The following is an 18,271-nucleotide window of genomic DNA, read 5'->3' as shown; positions in this document are numbered from 1 at the left end:
CCCTGTCCTGCTGCTGTGTCTTACCTTACACACGCAACATACGCGTGTACATAACTTGCAAGGGTTTTGTTACACATATATAGGAATAAAGTCTCCCTGATGTCCGCCGCCTCATCGACCAGTCCTGACGGTGGCCTGGCTGTCCAGAGCCTGGGACAGCAGCAGTGCCCAGCTGTTACACTGGAGGAGCACGTCAGGAGAGGAGGGCCCTTCTCTGGGACACGCACCCGGACATTCCCGCACAGCCCTCGGCAGGTGCCGCTCAGGCCCCGCCGCTCTGCCCCGCGGACCGGCCTCCCTGCCCGGGCACCAGGGTCCGGCGCTGCCGGCGCTCGGCCGTGCGGAGCTCGGTCCCGGCGGGTCCCGGCGGGCAGGGCCGGTCGCACGGGCGGCCGCAGGCCCCGCCTCTCCCGCGGGCTGCTCGGGAAGGCCGGGCGGGCGGAGCCGGTCGCCGCCGCGGGCCGCCGGAGCCATGAGCTCCCAGCGCAGCGAGAGCGACTGGCAGGGGCTGCTGAGCGAGGTGAGGCGGCGGGGCGGCCGCGGGCCGGGGCAGAGCGGCGGCAGGGCCCCGTTGCTCCCCGCGCCTCGGGGGAACTGCCGGGCCTCGGGGCTCAGCGGCCGGGAGGGGACCGGCCCGGGCCCAGGGGCGGTGACGGGGAGAGCGGCGGGCGGGAGGCGCTGGGCTGTGCCGGGCACGGCTGCCGCTGGCCCTGCCCTGCTGCCGTCCCCGCCCCGCACGGCTGTGAGCGCCGGGAGAAAGGGCCTCGGAACCTCTCCGTGTGTTCCCAGCCCTGGCTCTGCGGAGAGCAGGTTTCAGGCGCTGAGGCTGCTGCTGGCTTGAAAGCGCCGAGGATTCACTGACCGAGGCCTCGGGCCCTTGCTGCCGCCAGCCCGGGGGAGCAGCGCAGCCCCGGTGCGGCAGCCAGGCTGGGTGACCGGGCTGTGCCCAGTGCCGTGTGCTCGTCCTTCACTTGAATCGCGTGTGGAAGGGCTCTGAGAGCCACGGGTGACGTTTATAAAACGGGACAAAAGAATGTGATAGTACAGTGGCCATGAGCTTCAACAGGTGGAGGATTTTCAAATTACAAGAATAGAAACTTTATTGTTGAAAGGTAATAAAGATTACCAGGTGTTTAACGGGTACACATTTTCATGTAGGATGAGTTACCAAACTCAAAACCGTTTGAGATCAAGTATAATTTAAAGGAGTGTCATCAAAGTCAAGTCTATTTAGTAGGAAAACTCATGAAGTAGGTTGGTGTGCTGATTTTTACATGGCATGTTGCATTTCATTAATTTTACATTACTATAAAAATAGTAGTTTTGTGTTTACATTAGCAAACAAAACTTTTGTGCCAACAGCATGGGCCTAGATAAACCTGTCTGCTGTCCTAGAGACGCAGGTGAATTCCTGTTTTCAGGAGGGCTTTGCCTCCCTTATATTATGTGAGCATAAGGCTTAAGGCCCTGACCAGTCAGAAAGATGTTTGAGTTTAGGGTCTTGAATCTGTCACCTGTCCCGATGATTTCAGTGGGAGTTTGTGTAGGCCCAGATCTGTGCTAATACACTGCATCTAGAACTGGAGGCTGCTTATGCAAACACACAAAATGATTCAGAAGAAAGTGAAAGGTGCACTCTTAGCCCTATCCTGATTGTGCAGTGTTGCATCTGATGTCTCATTTCTCAAATGGAGTTTTATGTGGGGGTGGTTTCACATGGCAGTGAAGGGTAAGAGATAAAAGACTTTTTATATAGTTCAACCTAAAAACTTCATCCTGAAATTGAACACTTCAGTTTAGGGCTTCCTAATTGTAGCAAAGTTAGATGATTGTGCTAAGCTACAGTTTTCTCTCAGATACTTAAGCATACATATAATTTCTTTTCATCTGGAACAATTAGAGGCCTAGTGTTTTATATTCCATTTTTCTGCCCTTTGTCTCTGTTCCCACAGCAGGTTTACAGCCTGTTTTTCTGCCACTGTCAGATACAGGCTTCTCTCTTTTACCTTCCTCTTCCCTTGACTGTTAGTGATTCACTCCATGCAATTTACCCATTAACTCCAACATCCTGATGGGTCTGTGGCTCAAACTTCTGAAGTAACTTGGAATGAGTTTTTCGAATTTTCCATATCCCTGAGCGGTACAGAGCTTCTTAAGACCTCTTAGCTTCAGTGTCTGCTAGGTAATTTTAAGGCTTTTTCCCTGTGCATTTCATAAACATATTGAAATGCTTTCAAAATACAAGATAACACAGACAAGAAAAGACATGGTATCTCGAAACAAACCCTCTTCCATTGCTGATGCTGGACAACTAAAACATAAGATGGGGTTAAAAATCTTGGTGTAAAAGACCAGCAGCTGGTGGGTTCAGATCTGTGGTCACATTCTTTTTCATTTACACAAGCCCAGTCCTCCAAGTTTGAAAGGTAGGAGTAATTTAAATACTTGTCGAAACAACTGTAATTTTTAAAAGTCTGGTATTGCAGGTGTTAAGAAAAATGGTAGGATGTGGTTTTGGTACTTATATCTACTTGCACAAACACTTATACACACAGCATATATTTTTGTAGATTGTCTTTTCATTTTTCATTTGATAAAAAGAATACCTTTTTTTTGGTCTGTTGCAGTCTTTTTCTATACTTACTCTTCCTTTTGAGTTTTGTTCCATTTCAATGCTTTTTGATCTGTACCCTTTCATATGTCTTTCTCTGCTTTTATTATGCTCACCACTATCTTCTTGCTTGTTCTTTTGCCTCCATGTTTCTGTATTTTTCCACTTACTGTACAGCCACACACATATCAGGCCTAGTGTGCACCTGGTACTCTGAAAAATCTTTGTACCACATGTACCTTGAACATTCTTTAAGCTAACTCTGAATAGGATGGCGTAGGAAGGAATACTGGGACAAAGCCAACTTAGCAAATACTGAAGGACCAGAAAGAGTCATTGTTTCCACTGATCATTTCACAAACTGGGTGCAAAAGAACAGGCTTTAAGAGCAAGAACCCACATAAATTTTACCCATTCTTTAGGTGAGTTCATGTATTGGTGATGGATGGATATATATAAAATGTGAAGTACTCTCTTGGGACACCAGGTAATTTTTTGCTTGGACTCTGGGTTTTTATGTAACATTTATGTCACTGAATGACCCGTGCTTAGGGTATTTAAAAGGTGGTGTAAAGCTGTAGGATGAAGACCTGGTCAATAACTGCTTGTTTGACATCAAAGAAACTTGAGTCGTAGCATTTGGAAAAGGAAATGGAAATGCTAAAAGAGTTGACGCTGTGACTTACTGCACTCCAGAACTCTCAGTAGCTGTGAGAGAGGTGCTGTGAAGACCTGCATGCTGGGTTTTTGGGCAAAAGAAACAAGTGCTTGCTTTTCATGTTGCCATGTTTCAGTTTGGACTAAGATACCCACAGGGACGTTGTGGAACAAACACAGAGATTATTGTAATCCAATGCACAGCATACAAAACTTTTAAGGGCGGGGCCACATCAGAAAGTAGTGTTATTTTAACCAGTAAATTACAGTGATTCCTACATGACCAGTGAAGATGATGTGGTGTAATATTGTCATCAGGGTAAGACATGGTGTTCTGAGGAGCTGCTTATATCATCAGTGAATGATACCATCCTGCTTTGTGTTTGAGCAGCTGGGAGGCAGCTAGTGAAGCAAGAGCTGAGCAGCAGGAAAAGCGGAGTTGATATGGTGGGATAGAACCAAGGTCACTGCATTTTTCTCAGGTTTTATCAGAGATGGGGACATAAGATGGCAGGCAAATGGCCAGCAATTGTGTATTTCTCTGGGTTTGAGTGCTTGACTTTCAGATGAGTTGAACAGTTTAATCAGAAGTCAAGGGGAGCAACATTACTGAAACACAATCAAGAAACATCCCAAATAATGAGATTGCAATACATTTTGAGACTTTTCAGTTTCCACAACAAAATTGCCTCCAAGAGTATAATGAGGAGAAATTTGATAAAACTTCAGACAATTCGGTAGCAGTTGGATCTCTTGTCCAAAAGGTGGTGAGTAGAGTTTTCCTGGTTTCTCAGCATGGTGGATGATAGGTTTCAAGGCCCAGTGTGGTAGCCCTTCATCATTTAGGAGGACACAAGGCCCTGGAGCATCAAGAGAACACAGAATATGATCCACAGTGATACTTTTAGTCTCAGAAAATTAGATATTTTCCTTGACATTAATTGCCATTAAATACCAAAGTATAGGACAGTAATTTGTACAAATTAAAAAACAAAATTCTGATAGGTATTCAGTCTGTTTGTTGGTTTAAAAAAAGAAAGTCTAAAACCTTGACAGTGTTCCAGCCTCATCAGATTATTAGACCATGTCTACAACGTCATTAATGAGATCTACCCAGATTTGTCACTAAAAATAGCAATGGACAAATAGTAAGTGTTCAGTGTAGAGGGTCACCTTGGAGCAGTTACACTCTCCTGTAATGTCAGTCTCTTTTTACTCAATTTCACTAAAGTAGGCTGTAAAGCAGTCCAGGCAGTAATGTAGGATGTCATATATATTCCTTTAATTATTATGTTCTTCCTCGTAGCAATTATAATTTGCTTTATTGCAGATAACAGCAAATTGGTAGGTGAAAGTCACTAGATAGATATGAAAAGTTGTCTATTGTAGCTTTTAGATAGAAAGCATAGCAGCTGGTTCTTGTTTAACCTTGCTTTTTAAATTCATAGATTATTTTGTAACATTAGTTAAAAAGAAATAAAAGACCATTAGAATGCTTCATAGTAACTATAGTGCATAACAGGATTCATTAGTTTGTCTGACTGATAGACAGCACGTGAGATGTAGGCTTTCCTTCAGTTGCAGAAGAAGAAATCTCTGTATGAATGAATGCCAGCAGCATCTACTGAATACTTTTTTCAGACTATTTGAGAAAATTTGCCTTATTCCTTGCATTGCTCCAAAAAGACTGTCACACTCCTGCGTTCCTTTTGACAGCATACCAATTGTGTTGCACTTAGTTGTCCATATAAAGGAAATTGTGTATGGGACTCAGTTGTTTTCCATTTCTGGTGTACAGTCATTAGGTTGGTTTATGGCCATTATTGCTACTTTTTTTTTTTAATACTTAGAAACATACATATTGAATAACCTCTTCGAGGTCTGTCTTTGTAAAATTTGGGTTTCCTTCAAAAATGGTAAGGGGAACTGCAAACATAGCTCTGTTGAATAACCAAGTTCCACAGACATGCATTGGCTTTGTTGTTTTACGTACCATAAGCCTATGGAAAAAAATGATTACAATATTACTGCATTTCTTTGAGAAAATCAGTATATGCAAAAGGCAAAAATGGCTTCCAAAAGTCTTCTACGTGGTCGTTTTTATAGTAAAATGCAAACAGTACATTGATGGGAGATGCCAAACCCCTTCTGTCTGTATAGCACATATCAGTATATAATTCATCAAGTTAAAATATAATTTGAACAAGGAGGACATAATTATTCCTTTTCATTTAGACCCTGAATGCAATTGCCCTCACAATCTGTTTATAGTTTGTTATCCACAGCCTAGTAGATAATGGAGAATTCCCTTGGCCCCACCAGTGCTGCTGCGAAAGGTGAAGCGTTCTTTTATGCTCTGAATGTGTCTGCTGTGGGGGGCTGTGACTCATGGAAGAAGCAAGATTTGTTTGCTGCTAGGTCTGTTTTTCTTACCTCATAAGTACTGGGTTTTGTAGTCTTATCCATATGCTCTAGTTCACTTCTGACTGTCATACACTCCTTCATACACCAGCAATGGAGGCAATGCTCGGAGGCACCTGCTGGCGCTGTGGGTGTATTAAGGTGAGATGTTTGGCTTCTTTCCACTCCCACTGTGTACATTGCGTAGGTGTTGGCTGATAGGCCAGCTGCATTCTTCCTGCTGGTTAAAGGAACAGGACAGGCTACTTGGTTCAGGGCTTTAAGCTGTTGGGGTTTTTTGAAGTGATTGTGAGGTTTGCTTTTACTTATTTTTATTTGCAATTACTCTATCAGATTGTTAGTATTTGAAAACAATGAAGTGAAGGCATATTTTAGAATTACTAAGACATTGGATGAAACTGGAAATAGAAGAAGAGAGATTGTCAGAGGTAACTATTTCACTGTAAGGGAAGGAATTATTTTATCAAGTTTGAAGCAGTTTACCATGTCACTATATTCACTTGCTGACAATATTAAAGTTTAGCTTCTGATACCTTTCAGTGCTTTATCAGGGGATTTGACATTTGTGTAAGGTATCAGTAAGGACATAAGTACATAGGTACAGTTGCCTTTGTTGATGCCAAGGCATCATAATCCAGAAAATTTATGGCAGGATTTCAACTTCAGTATTGCCAGAAATAAACTTAAGCCAAGGTGGAAGTGTCCTTTTTGAGAGTTCAAATCCTTCTTGGAATTGCTTTTCTCATTCCCTTCCCACTTTTTTGCAACTAAGCATTTACCATTTTTGGAAAAGGTTGGCTGTACTAATATACCAAACTCACTTTTCCCTTTCTCTTTGACTTGAAATTGAGGTTAACAAAGTTAATTCCAAGCAAGTAGTACATACAAATAATGATTTCTGTCCCAAAGAACAGCACTGACTTGAAAGTATGGAAGTGCTGATGCTCTTGCTTTGTGCAAGAGCCCATATTGACAAAGTATTCTTGTCAGAGGATATAATGAAACTATAAATTGTTTTCATGACTACCATGGTATTTGGTCTCTTGCAGAGCACATTGAGAAAGTATTTAGTGCCACGTTGTATGTCAGTAACATCAGAAATAGAAATAAATGCTTTAGCGTGAACAGTGTCCAGTGATGGGTGAGAATAATCTGCTGATTGAACATCACGTTAAGGGAAAGAAGTTACCTGAAAATTCTGATAGGTAACACTGAGGATGACATACACGTTACTCTCTTCCTCTCAATGGGGAAAGGCAGCAAAGCACATCAGACTAATGCAGAACACCTTAGATTTGCAAGTTCTGCTCTGCTTTGTGCATGAGCCCTGCACATGAAAGGCGGTGGCTGGAGGGGAAGGTTCACCTCTCCCTTCCCTCCCCATTTAGGTGTTTGCAGCATTCTTCCATTATTTCCTATTCTTTTGCCTCAACAAGCACATACCTGTAGTATCACACAGCAATTAAGTTTCTTTTACCTGTGTCAATAGGGTGTCACACTGTAATCGTTTCAGATTCAAGGTAAATTTGATTAATGCTCAAGCTACCCCTTCTCCTGTAACATGGTCCCATTTCAGTGTTCAGAGCCCAAAGGACACTGCTGGTAGTGAGGAAGAGGAGGGCAGTGGGAAATGAAGTGGGAAGGGCTGGTTCCTGCCTGAGAGCTGGGTATTGTGAACACAAGTAGAAAAAGGAGTTTGCAAGTGCTTCTTCCTTCTGGCAGCCTTCCCAGGGCTGCTGGTCAAATTGCAAGGTTCCTCATACTACTGCATGTGAGGAAAAAGAGGAGAAACTCGAATTGCAAAGTTTTTCTAACTCACAGTCGTCAGGTGAATGTGTAGCCTTACAAATTATTTCAGGCTTCCAATACAACAGATATCTTTCCCGTGATTATTGTTAATAAGCTAAGACGACTTGTGGCAGACAGACTTTGATCTTGTGCAGGGTCTTCCTCCATTCTTTTAAGAGAACTTGAGCCTCTTGTATGCAGTACTGGCTAGGGTAGAAATGGCTTGTTACATTTATGGTTTTTTTCTCTTTTGCAGTATCTGGTGTGCAAAAGGAAGCTTGAAAGTAAAAAGGAGGCTTTGCTAATCCTTTCCAAAGAGCTGGACACCTGTCAACAGGAAAGGGACCAGTACAAGCTTATGGCCAACCAGTTGCGGGAACGACACCAGTCCCTGAAAAAGAAGTATCGGGAGCTGATTGTAGGTTGTTCTTTATGAACACTGTATAATTGGGGGACAAAGTTGAACCTCAAAAAAATGGAAAGAAGTCCATAATAACTGCTGAAAAAATGTTTAGGTACTTGTTTACAGTAGTCCTGCAGCTGTACAGCCCTGATCATATTATTACTCATTTGTTCTGCATTGATGAGGTAGTGCTTATTATATAAGACACAGAAAGACAGTGCATGCTCTGAAGAAATTACTTTCAGTCATAATTCTATTTAAAAACTGACTGCAGTATTATTATTTCACAGCAACTTAATGTACCATTATGAAAAATAGTTCAACATCAGTTTGTAATGGCCTGCTGTTCTAGAAATGTAAACAAATCCTCAACCTTAGAAATCTTTTGGAGTTGAAGTTAGTATTGCTGGTATTCATCAGTAGTATTTTAGAAACAATTTTGATAGCATTTTAGTTAAAATACGTGTTTTAAAATTTGATCCACAGAGTTAATATGGTTGCTGGTTTGAGAAATAAGTTGCCAATAGAATATGTCCATTTATTTGTAGGATGGGGATCCATCGCTTCCACCTGAAAAGAGGAAACAGGTAGGATTTATTTTTCAGTTGATGTTATTTATCTGCTACAAAAGTACTTTGCAAAAGAGTAAAAATATTAACTAAGAAATCTGGTAAATCTGGTAATCTGTCTATTGAAAAGCTTAGTCTTTAAGCTGTGATTTCTGTTTTCTCTTCACGTTTCACTCTGAAATACCTGAACTATCATTAATTAGAATATATGTCTATTTATTTCATGTTCACCTGAGACTGAAATTGGTCAGTGTACAGAGATTGCTCTCCTTGTTTTTTATCCTTCTGTATTGAGTCCTAAAATGGATTTGTGACAGGACTTTTCATACTGAAAAGTAATCTGGGAATGCATTGTCTGCATTCCATAATTGTTAATTTATTGTTAATTGTTAATTTATTATTAATTAATATTATTGCTGTTTTTCATTAAGTATTCTCCCAGGCCACTTGGACTCTATGAGTTATAAATGCTAAAACAATGATAATTGCATTTTATTGTTCCCCTGAAAAACTTTTTGCCTGCTTACATACATTTTTGTTCCTTGATATTCACGTAGTGTGTCCCTGTTGTGGAATGTTGGTTGTCACACTCTTAAAATTATCTTAATTTTTAGAGAAAAACACAATGTGTGGCGCAGGGAGATGAGGACAATCTAAAAGAACAAAAGTTGTTGCTGTAATTGCTAGTCCTGAAAGTCTTCTAACTATATTTAAAACATGGTTATTACATTCTCTTAATGGATCAGTAGCTTTACTTATCATCCTTTTCCTGGGAGTTTGCATATAGTTCTTGCTATTTTCTTAAAATTTAGGGCTTAGGGTTTTGGTTGGTTTAAACTAAACTTCCAGAGGCAATATAATTACTCCTTCAGGCACTTAAACAAATAGCTGCCAAGAAGTCAGTAGCTCAGTGTAGAATCATTTAACTTCCTCATTATTTAGCATAATTTATTTGCAATTCTGGTATTTCAACAGAATTCTAATAAAAGTTTATGACTAGATATGTTTGTGCATTCTGAGTGTTGCTGAGGAATATACAATTGAAAGGAAGAAAACCAAGGCACTATATGGATCATTACAGAGATAAGTAGGAAGGGAGATTTGCCATTCCATAGATGTTGTTCTAATTAATCTTTCATCTTCCAAAACAAATAAAACTGACATTTGTTTCTAAAATACTAGCCAGATTTGGTCTAAGTTCAGAAGCTGCAATTATATTAAGTGTTGGAAATTTGTTTTACCATGGCAAGTGCCTGGAAAGCGATTTAATAATCTACCTAGGAGTTTTGGTGGTTTTTTTTCTGAGGAAGTTATGTATTCATGCTAGATAGCAGTGAAAGGAAGAAAATCTTGTCTTCAAATGGGGTCATTGATAGGTTTCCCCCAGGAACAATATATGCTTTAGGTTGTACAGTAATAGACTGTTAGTGCACTTCCTGAGTTTTCATTTTCCTGAGAAGTGTGTCTGTAGCATACAAGGTGGGTAACCTAGAGTAGTTAGGGCAACTCTTTTGAAGAACAGTATAGTTTTGCTTTGAGAAATGCATCAGAGAATAATAAAAGAAAGTTATGAATATTTTTCCATTATTACCATACATACATTTTTTAGCATTTTCTCACCTAAGAAAGAGTGAAGTCCTCTGTGCCCTTTTGTGCTTCTTTCATCCCCTTTTTGCCCAGAACCCTAGCTTCCTGCTGGGAGAAGTTTGTCATCTCAGTCAGTTTATGACAAGAGATCTTGATCCTCCAATGAATTTTGTGTGACACAAAGGTGCATGTTTTCATGGTCAGGAATGAGATGAAAACATAATATGCTGACCAATTTGCTATGTGTTGTGTTTGTTTGCCACAGCTGAGAAATTACTGCTGAAATTTCAATATAGAACTTAAATGTAATAGGTGGGTTGGAATTGCTACTACCTTCTCCTTGTTTTTATATTTCACCTTTATTGTCAATTATGCTTTGTGACTGCTTAAAGTGTCTTGTTTTCCACACTGTGCCTTCTCATCCTGTTTTGCAACACAGACTCTTCATCTTTTTTGTGAAACTGTCATGTAACCAGGCATTTTCTGTTGGCAAGCACCGAACTCAAAATTAAGTGTTACTTAAAGGTATCTTAATATGCAGTGCTCTGCAGTGTTTTTCCTCTCAAAGTTATATTTGCATCTCTGATCTTTTCCAATCTAAACAACTCTATGATTCCGTGGTGATTCTATCCAGACTGCTCTGTGTGTATTGCCTTCTGCCAACCAGCAAAGAAAATGAGAAACTGTGCTACTGAAATCTCTTTTCCTACAGTAGGTGTTTAACCATTACTGTTTTTACCACAGCTTGTGAACTGTCAGTGCTTTCCTAGCCCCTTGTGCCAAACACTCTCAATTGAACGCTGTGGTTGAAGGTAGTTTTTTATGTCTTGTGGTGTCAGGTGTAGGGTAATTTTTTGATAAGTAGTGGAGAGGTGAAATGTTTCAGAAAGATAGGAATAACAAGGAGTGGTTTTTATGTTAAAATTCACCAGAGATGGTAAACAACAGACACTCCCCATTTTGAAAGACATGTTAAAATATTGTTCTGTCTACATAGCCTCTGTTGAGCATCCTATATAAATAGAAATTCTACCATTTTACCATTCTGCAGTGATATATATTTATATGCATTAGCTGTGATACAGGACATTTTATTAGCAATTTACTAGATGTCTGTTGGCCAGTGTTACCACACTGGGAAATTTAAAGAAAAAAAGCATTGTTAAGATTTCTAACTTGATATATACTGCCTATTATTTTCATCTACATTGCTTAAATTTTCAGTATACCTTCAGTTTGGGAGAAACTTTGCCATTGGAATAACAGATCAGTGAACCGTTGACCTATATGAAATGGAAGTTCTTTTAATACAAATGAGATCTTTTCAATAAACAAAGGTGAAATAAAATGCTTGTTTAGGAAAATGACTGTGCTGAGCCAGAGTCCTAAATATGCTTTGCTTAATTTGATCTCAGTGAGACCAATCAGTTGGAGAAAATGGGTTTGCACTGGGCCTGTGTGTCAAGAATAAAGCTGCAATGCATATGTTCACTGGTGAGGCCTTATATTTGTATTTTAGATGTATAAGGAATCAAATTAAATAGAACTAAACATTTCAAGACCACAGAGTGGCTGAGGTGGGAAAGCAGCTCTTGAGATTAACTAGTCCAATCCTCTTGCTCAAACAGTGCCACCTAGGTTGCCCTGGACCATTTTCAGTCTGGTTTTGATTATCTGCAAGGATAGAGACTCGAGACCCTCCCTGAGCAACCTGTTCCAGCGTTTGAGCACTCTCACAGAAAAAAGAGGGAGGGGACGGTGTTCAGATACCTGCAGGTATTGAAGTAGCTAAAATCACTCTTGAGGACCAGGGCCTGTGAATGTGAAGCTTCTTCCAGTTGTGTAAAGAAGGCCTTATCTACTGCTTCCTGATCTAGAGCAGATACCCAGTACAATAGCATATTGATCTGCCCACAAATCTTGACCCAAAAGCTCTCAGCTGACTTCTGACTTGTCCAAAGGCAGGGCTTCATGCATTCCAGCTACTCTCTCAATAAAGGGCAACACCCTTTCTCACCTTCTTGCTAAAGAGTCTGTATCCCTCCATCATAGCACTCCAGTTTTGTGAGCTATCACACCATTACTGCATGATCTCAATGAGATTGTAACTCTGTAACTGCACACAGTCTTCCCCATGCTGCATGCATTGGAGACCTCTGAGGGGCATCCAAGTGTGCTGGTTCTGTGCTGCTTGAGAGCTTTCCCACAAGGCTGTTTTGTGGGAACTTCCTTCTCTACATGCCTATGGTCAAAGGAATTACACTTCAGCTCAGTTTATTTGTGAATTGCTATGTCCCTTCTCTTCCCATCATCCCAGCCTCTTGATTTTTCTACCCTATCCCAAGTTTCCTTATTCCCTCCCACAAAATTTCTAGAGTAAAGCTCTCCATATGAAGTTGGTCGGCCTATTGGCAAAGATCCTTTTGCCTCATGTGGATCCTGTGTCTCCCAAGCAGCTGTTGAGCCTTAGAGGGGTCCCATGGTCGTAAAACCATCTTTGAGGCTTCTAGTACTGAGTCTTATAAGATAGTGACGACATAGTCCTAGTACAGAGCACAGCTTGATAACTTATCTCTGGTGAGGCAAAAAGTCTCACCAGAGAACCTACATGCATCGTTCCTGAAGGTCAAGATCCTTAATGCTATAGTTATCCATAGGTGTCCCAAAGGGATTCATTCAAAACCAAGACTCTGACTGCTTCAAGGGGCATTGATATCACAGCAGCATGGTACCCACTCACTGAGATGTTGGTCAGACAGTTTGTTTACTGCTAATGAGTAAGTCCACGAGCATGGCTTTTTGGGGCAAGTGCAGTATCAGAAGGACCAGAGGTTCCAGACAGGAGTATGTTGTGACATACCATAAACTGACCCATTTTGATCCTTTTCACTTCCAGATTCTAAGTCACTGTACTCAGCTGTCACAATTCACTTCTAAAACAAACTTCAGGGATTAATTTATCACTTTTCTTATTCATTTTCTTTTTATTTCTATCACATCATCATTACTAGTGTGACCATTTCTTGTTAATTAATGAATTCAGGAAGTTTTGCTAGCCTTGTGCTAAGGTGCAAAAGGTACATTCAGAGTTGTATGAGATAAAATTTTCAGATAAAATACACTACAGGGTAAGCAATCATTTTGTATTTATCTCACAGTTGTGCTGTGATGATTAATGTGATTTCCTCCTCTCTTCAAAGGGATTGAAGATGAAAAACGTTATGCATGTGCCCAGCTTAGACCTTTGAGCTTTACTCTGGTTTATAGGTGCGTGTGTTTGACTCCCATAGTGAGCAGTTGGAAAACAGACATATTGTTTGCCCTTGCAACACATAGAGCAATATTCTCATGGATTTCAAAATGTGCCTGCTCCAAAACCACAACCAGTAGCGAGAGTTTGTTTTCTGGACACTGAAATTTGCTGTTCCATTGATCAGAGCAAAACCTAGAACTTGTTAGCTACGCTAGGAGTCAGGCTTTGTGAAGTGACACTGTTGTTTCTTCAACAGATAGGTTTTACAGTAAACAGAGAATCATAGAATCATTTAGGTTGCAAAAGATCTCTTAAGACCATTGAGTCCAACCATTAACCTAACAGTGCCAAGTCCATCACTAAAGCCAGGAGAGAAGGTTAGGAGAGAAGAAGTGCTTATTCTCATAGATGTGATAGTCCCTCGTCAAAATTTGGAGTGCTGTTCAGACCTGATGTGTACAACAACCTCTCCTCTGGTTGCTGGGTCTTATCTTAATGAACTAGAGAGACACTTTTTCACACCCCTACACCTGAGTACTGTCGACAGATATCCTGTTAATTAATCATTCAGAATGTTTAAGGAATTTTGATTCTTATTGTGCATTATCTCAAAGTTTAAGATGCCCTGAGGGTCTCAAAGCAGCTAAATATCTCTGATAAAACAAGCCAATGATGCAATCTTTCTTCTATCCTACTGTAGTAGTCTTTTTGTAAGCACAAATTAATAATTTCTCTTTGATCGTGTTTGTCTGCCATCAACAAAAACTTGATGACTATATGAAGTATGAGGGGACAGAAATATGTTTTTGAACATTCACAGTGAAGGAGCTTCTGCCAGTTTCTCATGACACTGGTGATTCATACTGACAGCCTGGGTTGCCACTTATGTGTGTTAACAAGTTGTTTTGCAAAAACTGGCCTCGTAAAGGAGTGTGTAGTTGATGTTATCTTTATTAGGTTTGTCAGGCTCCAGCAAATGCTCTAGGTCTATATAGGCAGTGCTTGGCCTTGTACAGCACAATCCTAATTTAACACAGTGAAGACTGGTTGAAAAGGAGGGGAAAAGTATTTATTTTATGTGTACTCCTAAAATGATTTTTTGGTTCTATTAATTGGCTCTACAAAAATTCCAATTGCTGAGTTTCTTGAATGTATGTGAGTGTGAGGAAGTCCTTCTTGCTTTGCAGAGCCTTATCAAGTTTTGACTGGTGTATTTCTATGGTGGGATTTCTGCCTGGTTCTCAGAGCAGCAGATACTCAGAGGAGTGACTGCTTGGCAAGGCTTTGATTTTTTGCTGTTGTTTTTTGGTGGGAAAATATGAGCCATATCAAGTGTGTTTTGTTTTGTATGCCCAGGACCTGTAATTTCAAAAGTCTTCTTTACGTGGTTTTTCAACTTAAAGAGAAAAATACAACAATTTTGGAATTTTATTGCAAGGAAGCTAGTGCTAGGGCATGTCATAATTCTTCTGTCTTGGAGTTGGTACAAAGCAAACTTTTCTGTGTTTATTCAGCCATTGCAGTCATATGAATGTGTTGGAGGAGAAGCTGCACTTAAATTTGCAATAAGCAACACCCATCAGGTGTGCTTAATGTTTCATCAAACTTTTTTTTCTGTCAGCCCTATAATTCAGTGTTCTTCTTTGTTTGGAGGTGTGGCTGAAACAAACAGAGAAGACTGTAAACTGCAGTATAGGAATGCTTGTTTATATTTAAAAATACTTTTAAACTGTAAAGGTATGTTGGAAGATTCCCCCTCTTCCTTCTCCCTTGCCAAATTGCTTTTTCAGGCAGCCCCCTAAAGGCAAAAAGTCCTTTTTTTTTTTTTTTAAATGACGGATAAGATTTATGTGCAAGAGAATTGAGAGCTTTATTAAAGACTGTTACTATCCATCATTCTTAAAGTGGTGTGAAGAAAAATAACAGTGTGTATGTATAGCTATATTTGCAAAATTGTTAAAGGAGCCAAATTCAAGTGTAGTGCATAATGCCAGCAATGACTATTTGGAGTTACTTTTTTTTTCTCCTTCTTCTTGAGTCATTGGTCAGTAGTGAGCAAAGATCTGTTGCTGCCTGACAGGTATTCACTGGCTTATGGTAATAAATATTTATATATTTTTTTGGTCAGTAGTTTTGGATGCTCATCTGTAGCGAAATGTAAGGTCCTCTTTCACCTTCTATGCCAAAAAATGTTCTTGGAAAATTTTAATAAAGTCTGAGTGGAAAAGGATGAAGTCTAGATCCATCCCACTGAATCTTTCTCTGTGGTCTGTTCTGATCTGTGGTGCTTTTTCCCCTATGTAATAAAGGGATTCTCACACCAGTCTTTTTCTCCTTTCTTCCTAAGTTCTGGTGGGATTGTTGGCTCTGGTTGCGCTTGCTTTTGGTCAGAAGAAAAAGGGGTATGGGAACAGTTTCCTATGTCTAGCACTGCAGTGGAGGTTTGGACTGTGCTCAAATCGTGGTTCACTGGGAGGGTGGTCATGCACTTGAAGAGGCTCCCCAGAGAAGTGACCATGGCACCCAGCCGGGAAGAGTTCAGGGGGCATCTGGGCAATACTCTTAGTCATATAGCTTAGTTTTAGGTAGTCCTGCGAGGTGGAGGAAGTTGGACTTGATGATCCTTAGGGGTCCCTTCCAGCTGTTCCATGAGCCTATGATACACACAACCTTCCCATGACGGGTGGATGTAAAAAAAAATCTTGTCATCCTGCAGAGGTTCCAGAGTACCCGCCAGAAACTGAATGTGGATAGAGCTCTGGAAGATTGTCTGATGCAGGATAATTAATCAGAGACAGGAATGAAGCAATGTGTAGTGTTTGAAACAGTTGCATTGATAGAGGGTAGGAGAAACAGTTTCCACTGCTGCAGATTGTTGCAGAGGGAAGACAAGATGAGCTAGCAGAAAGGTGTTCGTGTCTGGGTTTTTCCCTGTTTTTACCCGGGGCTCAGAAACCTATCTTTGTCACTACTTTAGAGTTAGTTTTACATAGTGTGAGCAAAGTCTTTGACAGTTTCAGGAGGTTTTTTTAAGGCTTCACCTTAAATCAAAATAAACTGTTGAAGAAATTGAGTCTAGAGAAGCTGAATTTGGCTAATTTTCAGGGAGTTGTTGTCTGTTGCACAGGTAAATGATATGAGCTTTATTGTCTGCTGAAGTAACTTGTCTTGAATTTCTAAGTGAATTCCGTGTTTGTTCTATGAATATTGAAAAGAAGTTGCCAAGTGGAAAAATGAATTGCCTTTGTCCTTGCATAGATTTCTCCCCTTTCCTCAAAAAATAAATAGTTGCAGGTTCGCGAAGCCAGTCCTCCATTGTTAGTTTTATCATCTTTCAACCATATGGTATGTTTTCTTATATATGCCAAAGAAATGGTACCAAGTCCAGGTGTTGTTGAACATATCCTCTTGGCTGGCTCTCTTTAAGCCCAGTAGAGCACTTTTGAAAAATCAAATATTTCTCCTTCTATCCACATCTCACTGAGAGCTTTAATGAGGTCTTGCCAAAACCTTTAAAACTCGGAACAGTCTAAATTATACATTGTATGGAACCTCTAAGCCAGAGAAATGAGTAATTGCTGGAGACTACTTCTGTGACATAGCTTGGTTGTTTTAGTTTAACAGAAGTATAATACAAGCCTTGCAGTAAGGAGCCAGTCTATACTTAGCTCATTGTAATGCTCTTGGCATGCTTAAACAAGGCTGGTTTATTTTGGTGTCTAAAATTCTTCATTTAAAGTTTCTTCCAAAATCTCTGTCTCAAGTATAAAGGTTTTTGTCATGTTAAGTCATTTATATGGCTGACAAATAAAATCCAGCATAGAATTGCAATCCCAGAGAAATGATTTTAAAGGAAATAAATCAGAGCAGGAAGATTTAGTATAGGCATGGTTATGCCTTTCCTGCAGTTACTGGGAGCCAGGTTTTGACTACAGATACTAAAATCCTGGTGGCGTGGTTGTAAACACTGATTAGTGAGATTGAGTTCTTTCCAGGTGTTGAAATTACATGTGCTATTGCAGTGTTAGGAATTATTCCAATTCATCATAAAAAGGGACTTTATAAGTAGAAGTGTTTCAGAGAAGTTTGTGCAAATCATGTTCCTTTTAACTAACTCAGGCTTTATTGAAAGTCAGCTTCCTTAAAAAAAACTTAAAAAATTGCATTAAGCAGTAGCCATAGATACTTCAGTTTAAATACAATTTCGTGCAAACATGGGTCCTTTGTCTTCTTTCTTTTAGAGAGCCTTTAAGAAGTACCTTTAAAACCATTGATCGAATGTGTTCTGAAGGTCCTTTATTCATTCATTGTGTAAATGGCTATTACACATTTGTTTATCATGTACAGAAAAAAATCATTCCACTAAAGCATACTTGAGAAACCTTTTGCATTGCTTGAATGGTTGTTGTCTTGAAAATAAAATTAGAGGCAGCTTAGTTTTGGTCCTGTAGTTGACTATTTATGGGGGAGGGGCATTGCCATTACACTCTTTTTCCAAATTATTTATTTGCAGTCTTCACATTTGTCAGTAGTTTTAAAAATGCTTTAAACTGTGGGAGATTTACCTTGCTTTCTTCTGAAGTTTTGGTCTCAATGTATTGGAAGTACAGAACTGGCAGTACAGGCTTGTTGTTCATCAAATAGGATGTGTCAGTTTCTCAAGTTATTTTTCCTATTTAAAAGTTTGAAGCTATTGCTAATTTAGACCAACTGGAATGTGGAGTTGGCTTCTTCATATAGCAGTGTACAAAAATTGCAGTTGATTATATTTTAATAGTCTAATCCTGCAAATGGTCAGATGCATGCATGGCTATGTTCATATCAATATCCATGTTAATACATTCATCCTAATATTTCTCTTAAATATAAAGCAAGACATGGAAATAACAGTTGTTAGTAGACAAGGGGGCAGATTGCAGTAATGGCTATCAGATACCTTGTTCATTTGATAGTGTATGAGTTGTAAAGATAAAGCTCACAAA

The 18,271-nt window shown here is 40.0% G+C and overlaps 1 protein-coding gene across 4 annotated transcripts in view; it reads left to right on the top strand.

The window, feature by feature from the left end:
• The first annotated feature begins 343 nt into the window (after positions 1-343).
• Positions 344-18,271, top strand: part of CCDC149 (coiled-coil domain containing 149) — a 50,738-nt gene continuing 32,810 nt past the window's right edge. Inside the window, exons 1-3 of one of the 4 annotated variants that reach the window (XM_027642868.1) lie at positions 344-520; positions 7,734-7,895; positions 8,429-8,467. In XM_027642868.1, coding sequence (XP_027498669.1) covers positions 473-520; positions 7,734-7,895; positions 8,429-8,467 — 249 coding nt within the window. In that variant the 5' untranslated portion in view covers positions 344-472. Of the gene's footprint in view, positions 521-818; positions 1,113-7,733; positions 7,896-8,428; positions 8,468-18,271 lie in introns of those variants that run through there. The other 3 variants (XM_027642869.1, XM_027642870.1, XM_027642871.1) reach the window with 3 other exon arrangements.

Source organism: Corapipo altera, unplaced genomic scaffold (genome assembly GCF_003945725.1).
Source record: "Corapipo altera isolate COAL_440 unplaced genomic scaffold, ASM394572v1 22, whole genome shotgun sequence".
NCBI lineage: Eukaryota > Metazoa > Chordata > Aves > Passeriformes > Pipridae > Corapipo > Corapipo altera.
This window is presented reverse-complemented; position numbering and strand designations above follow the sequence as displayed.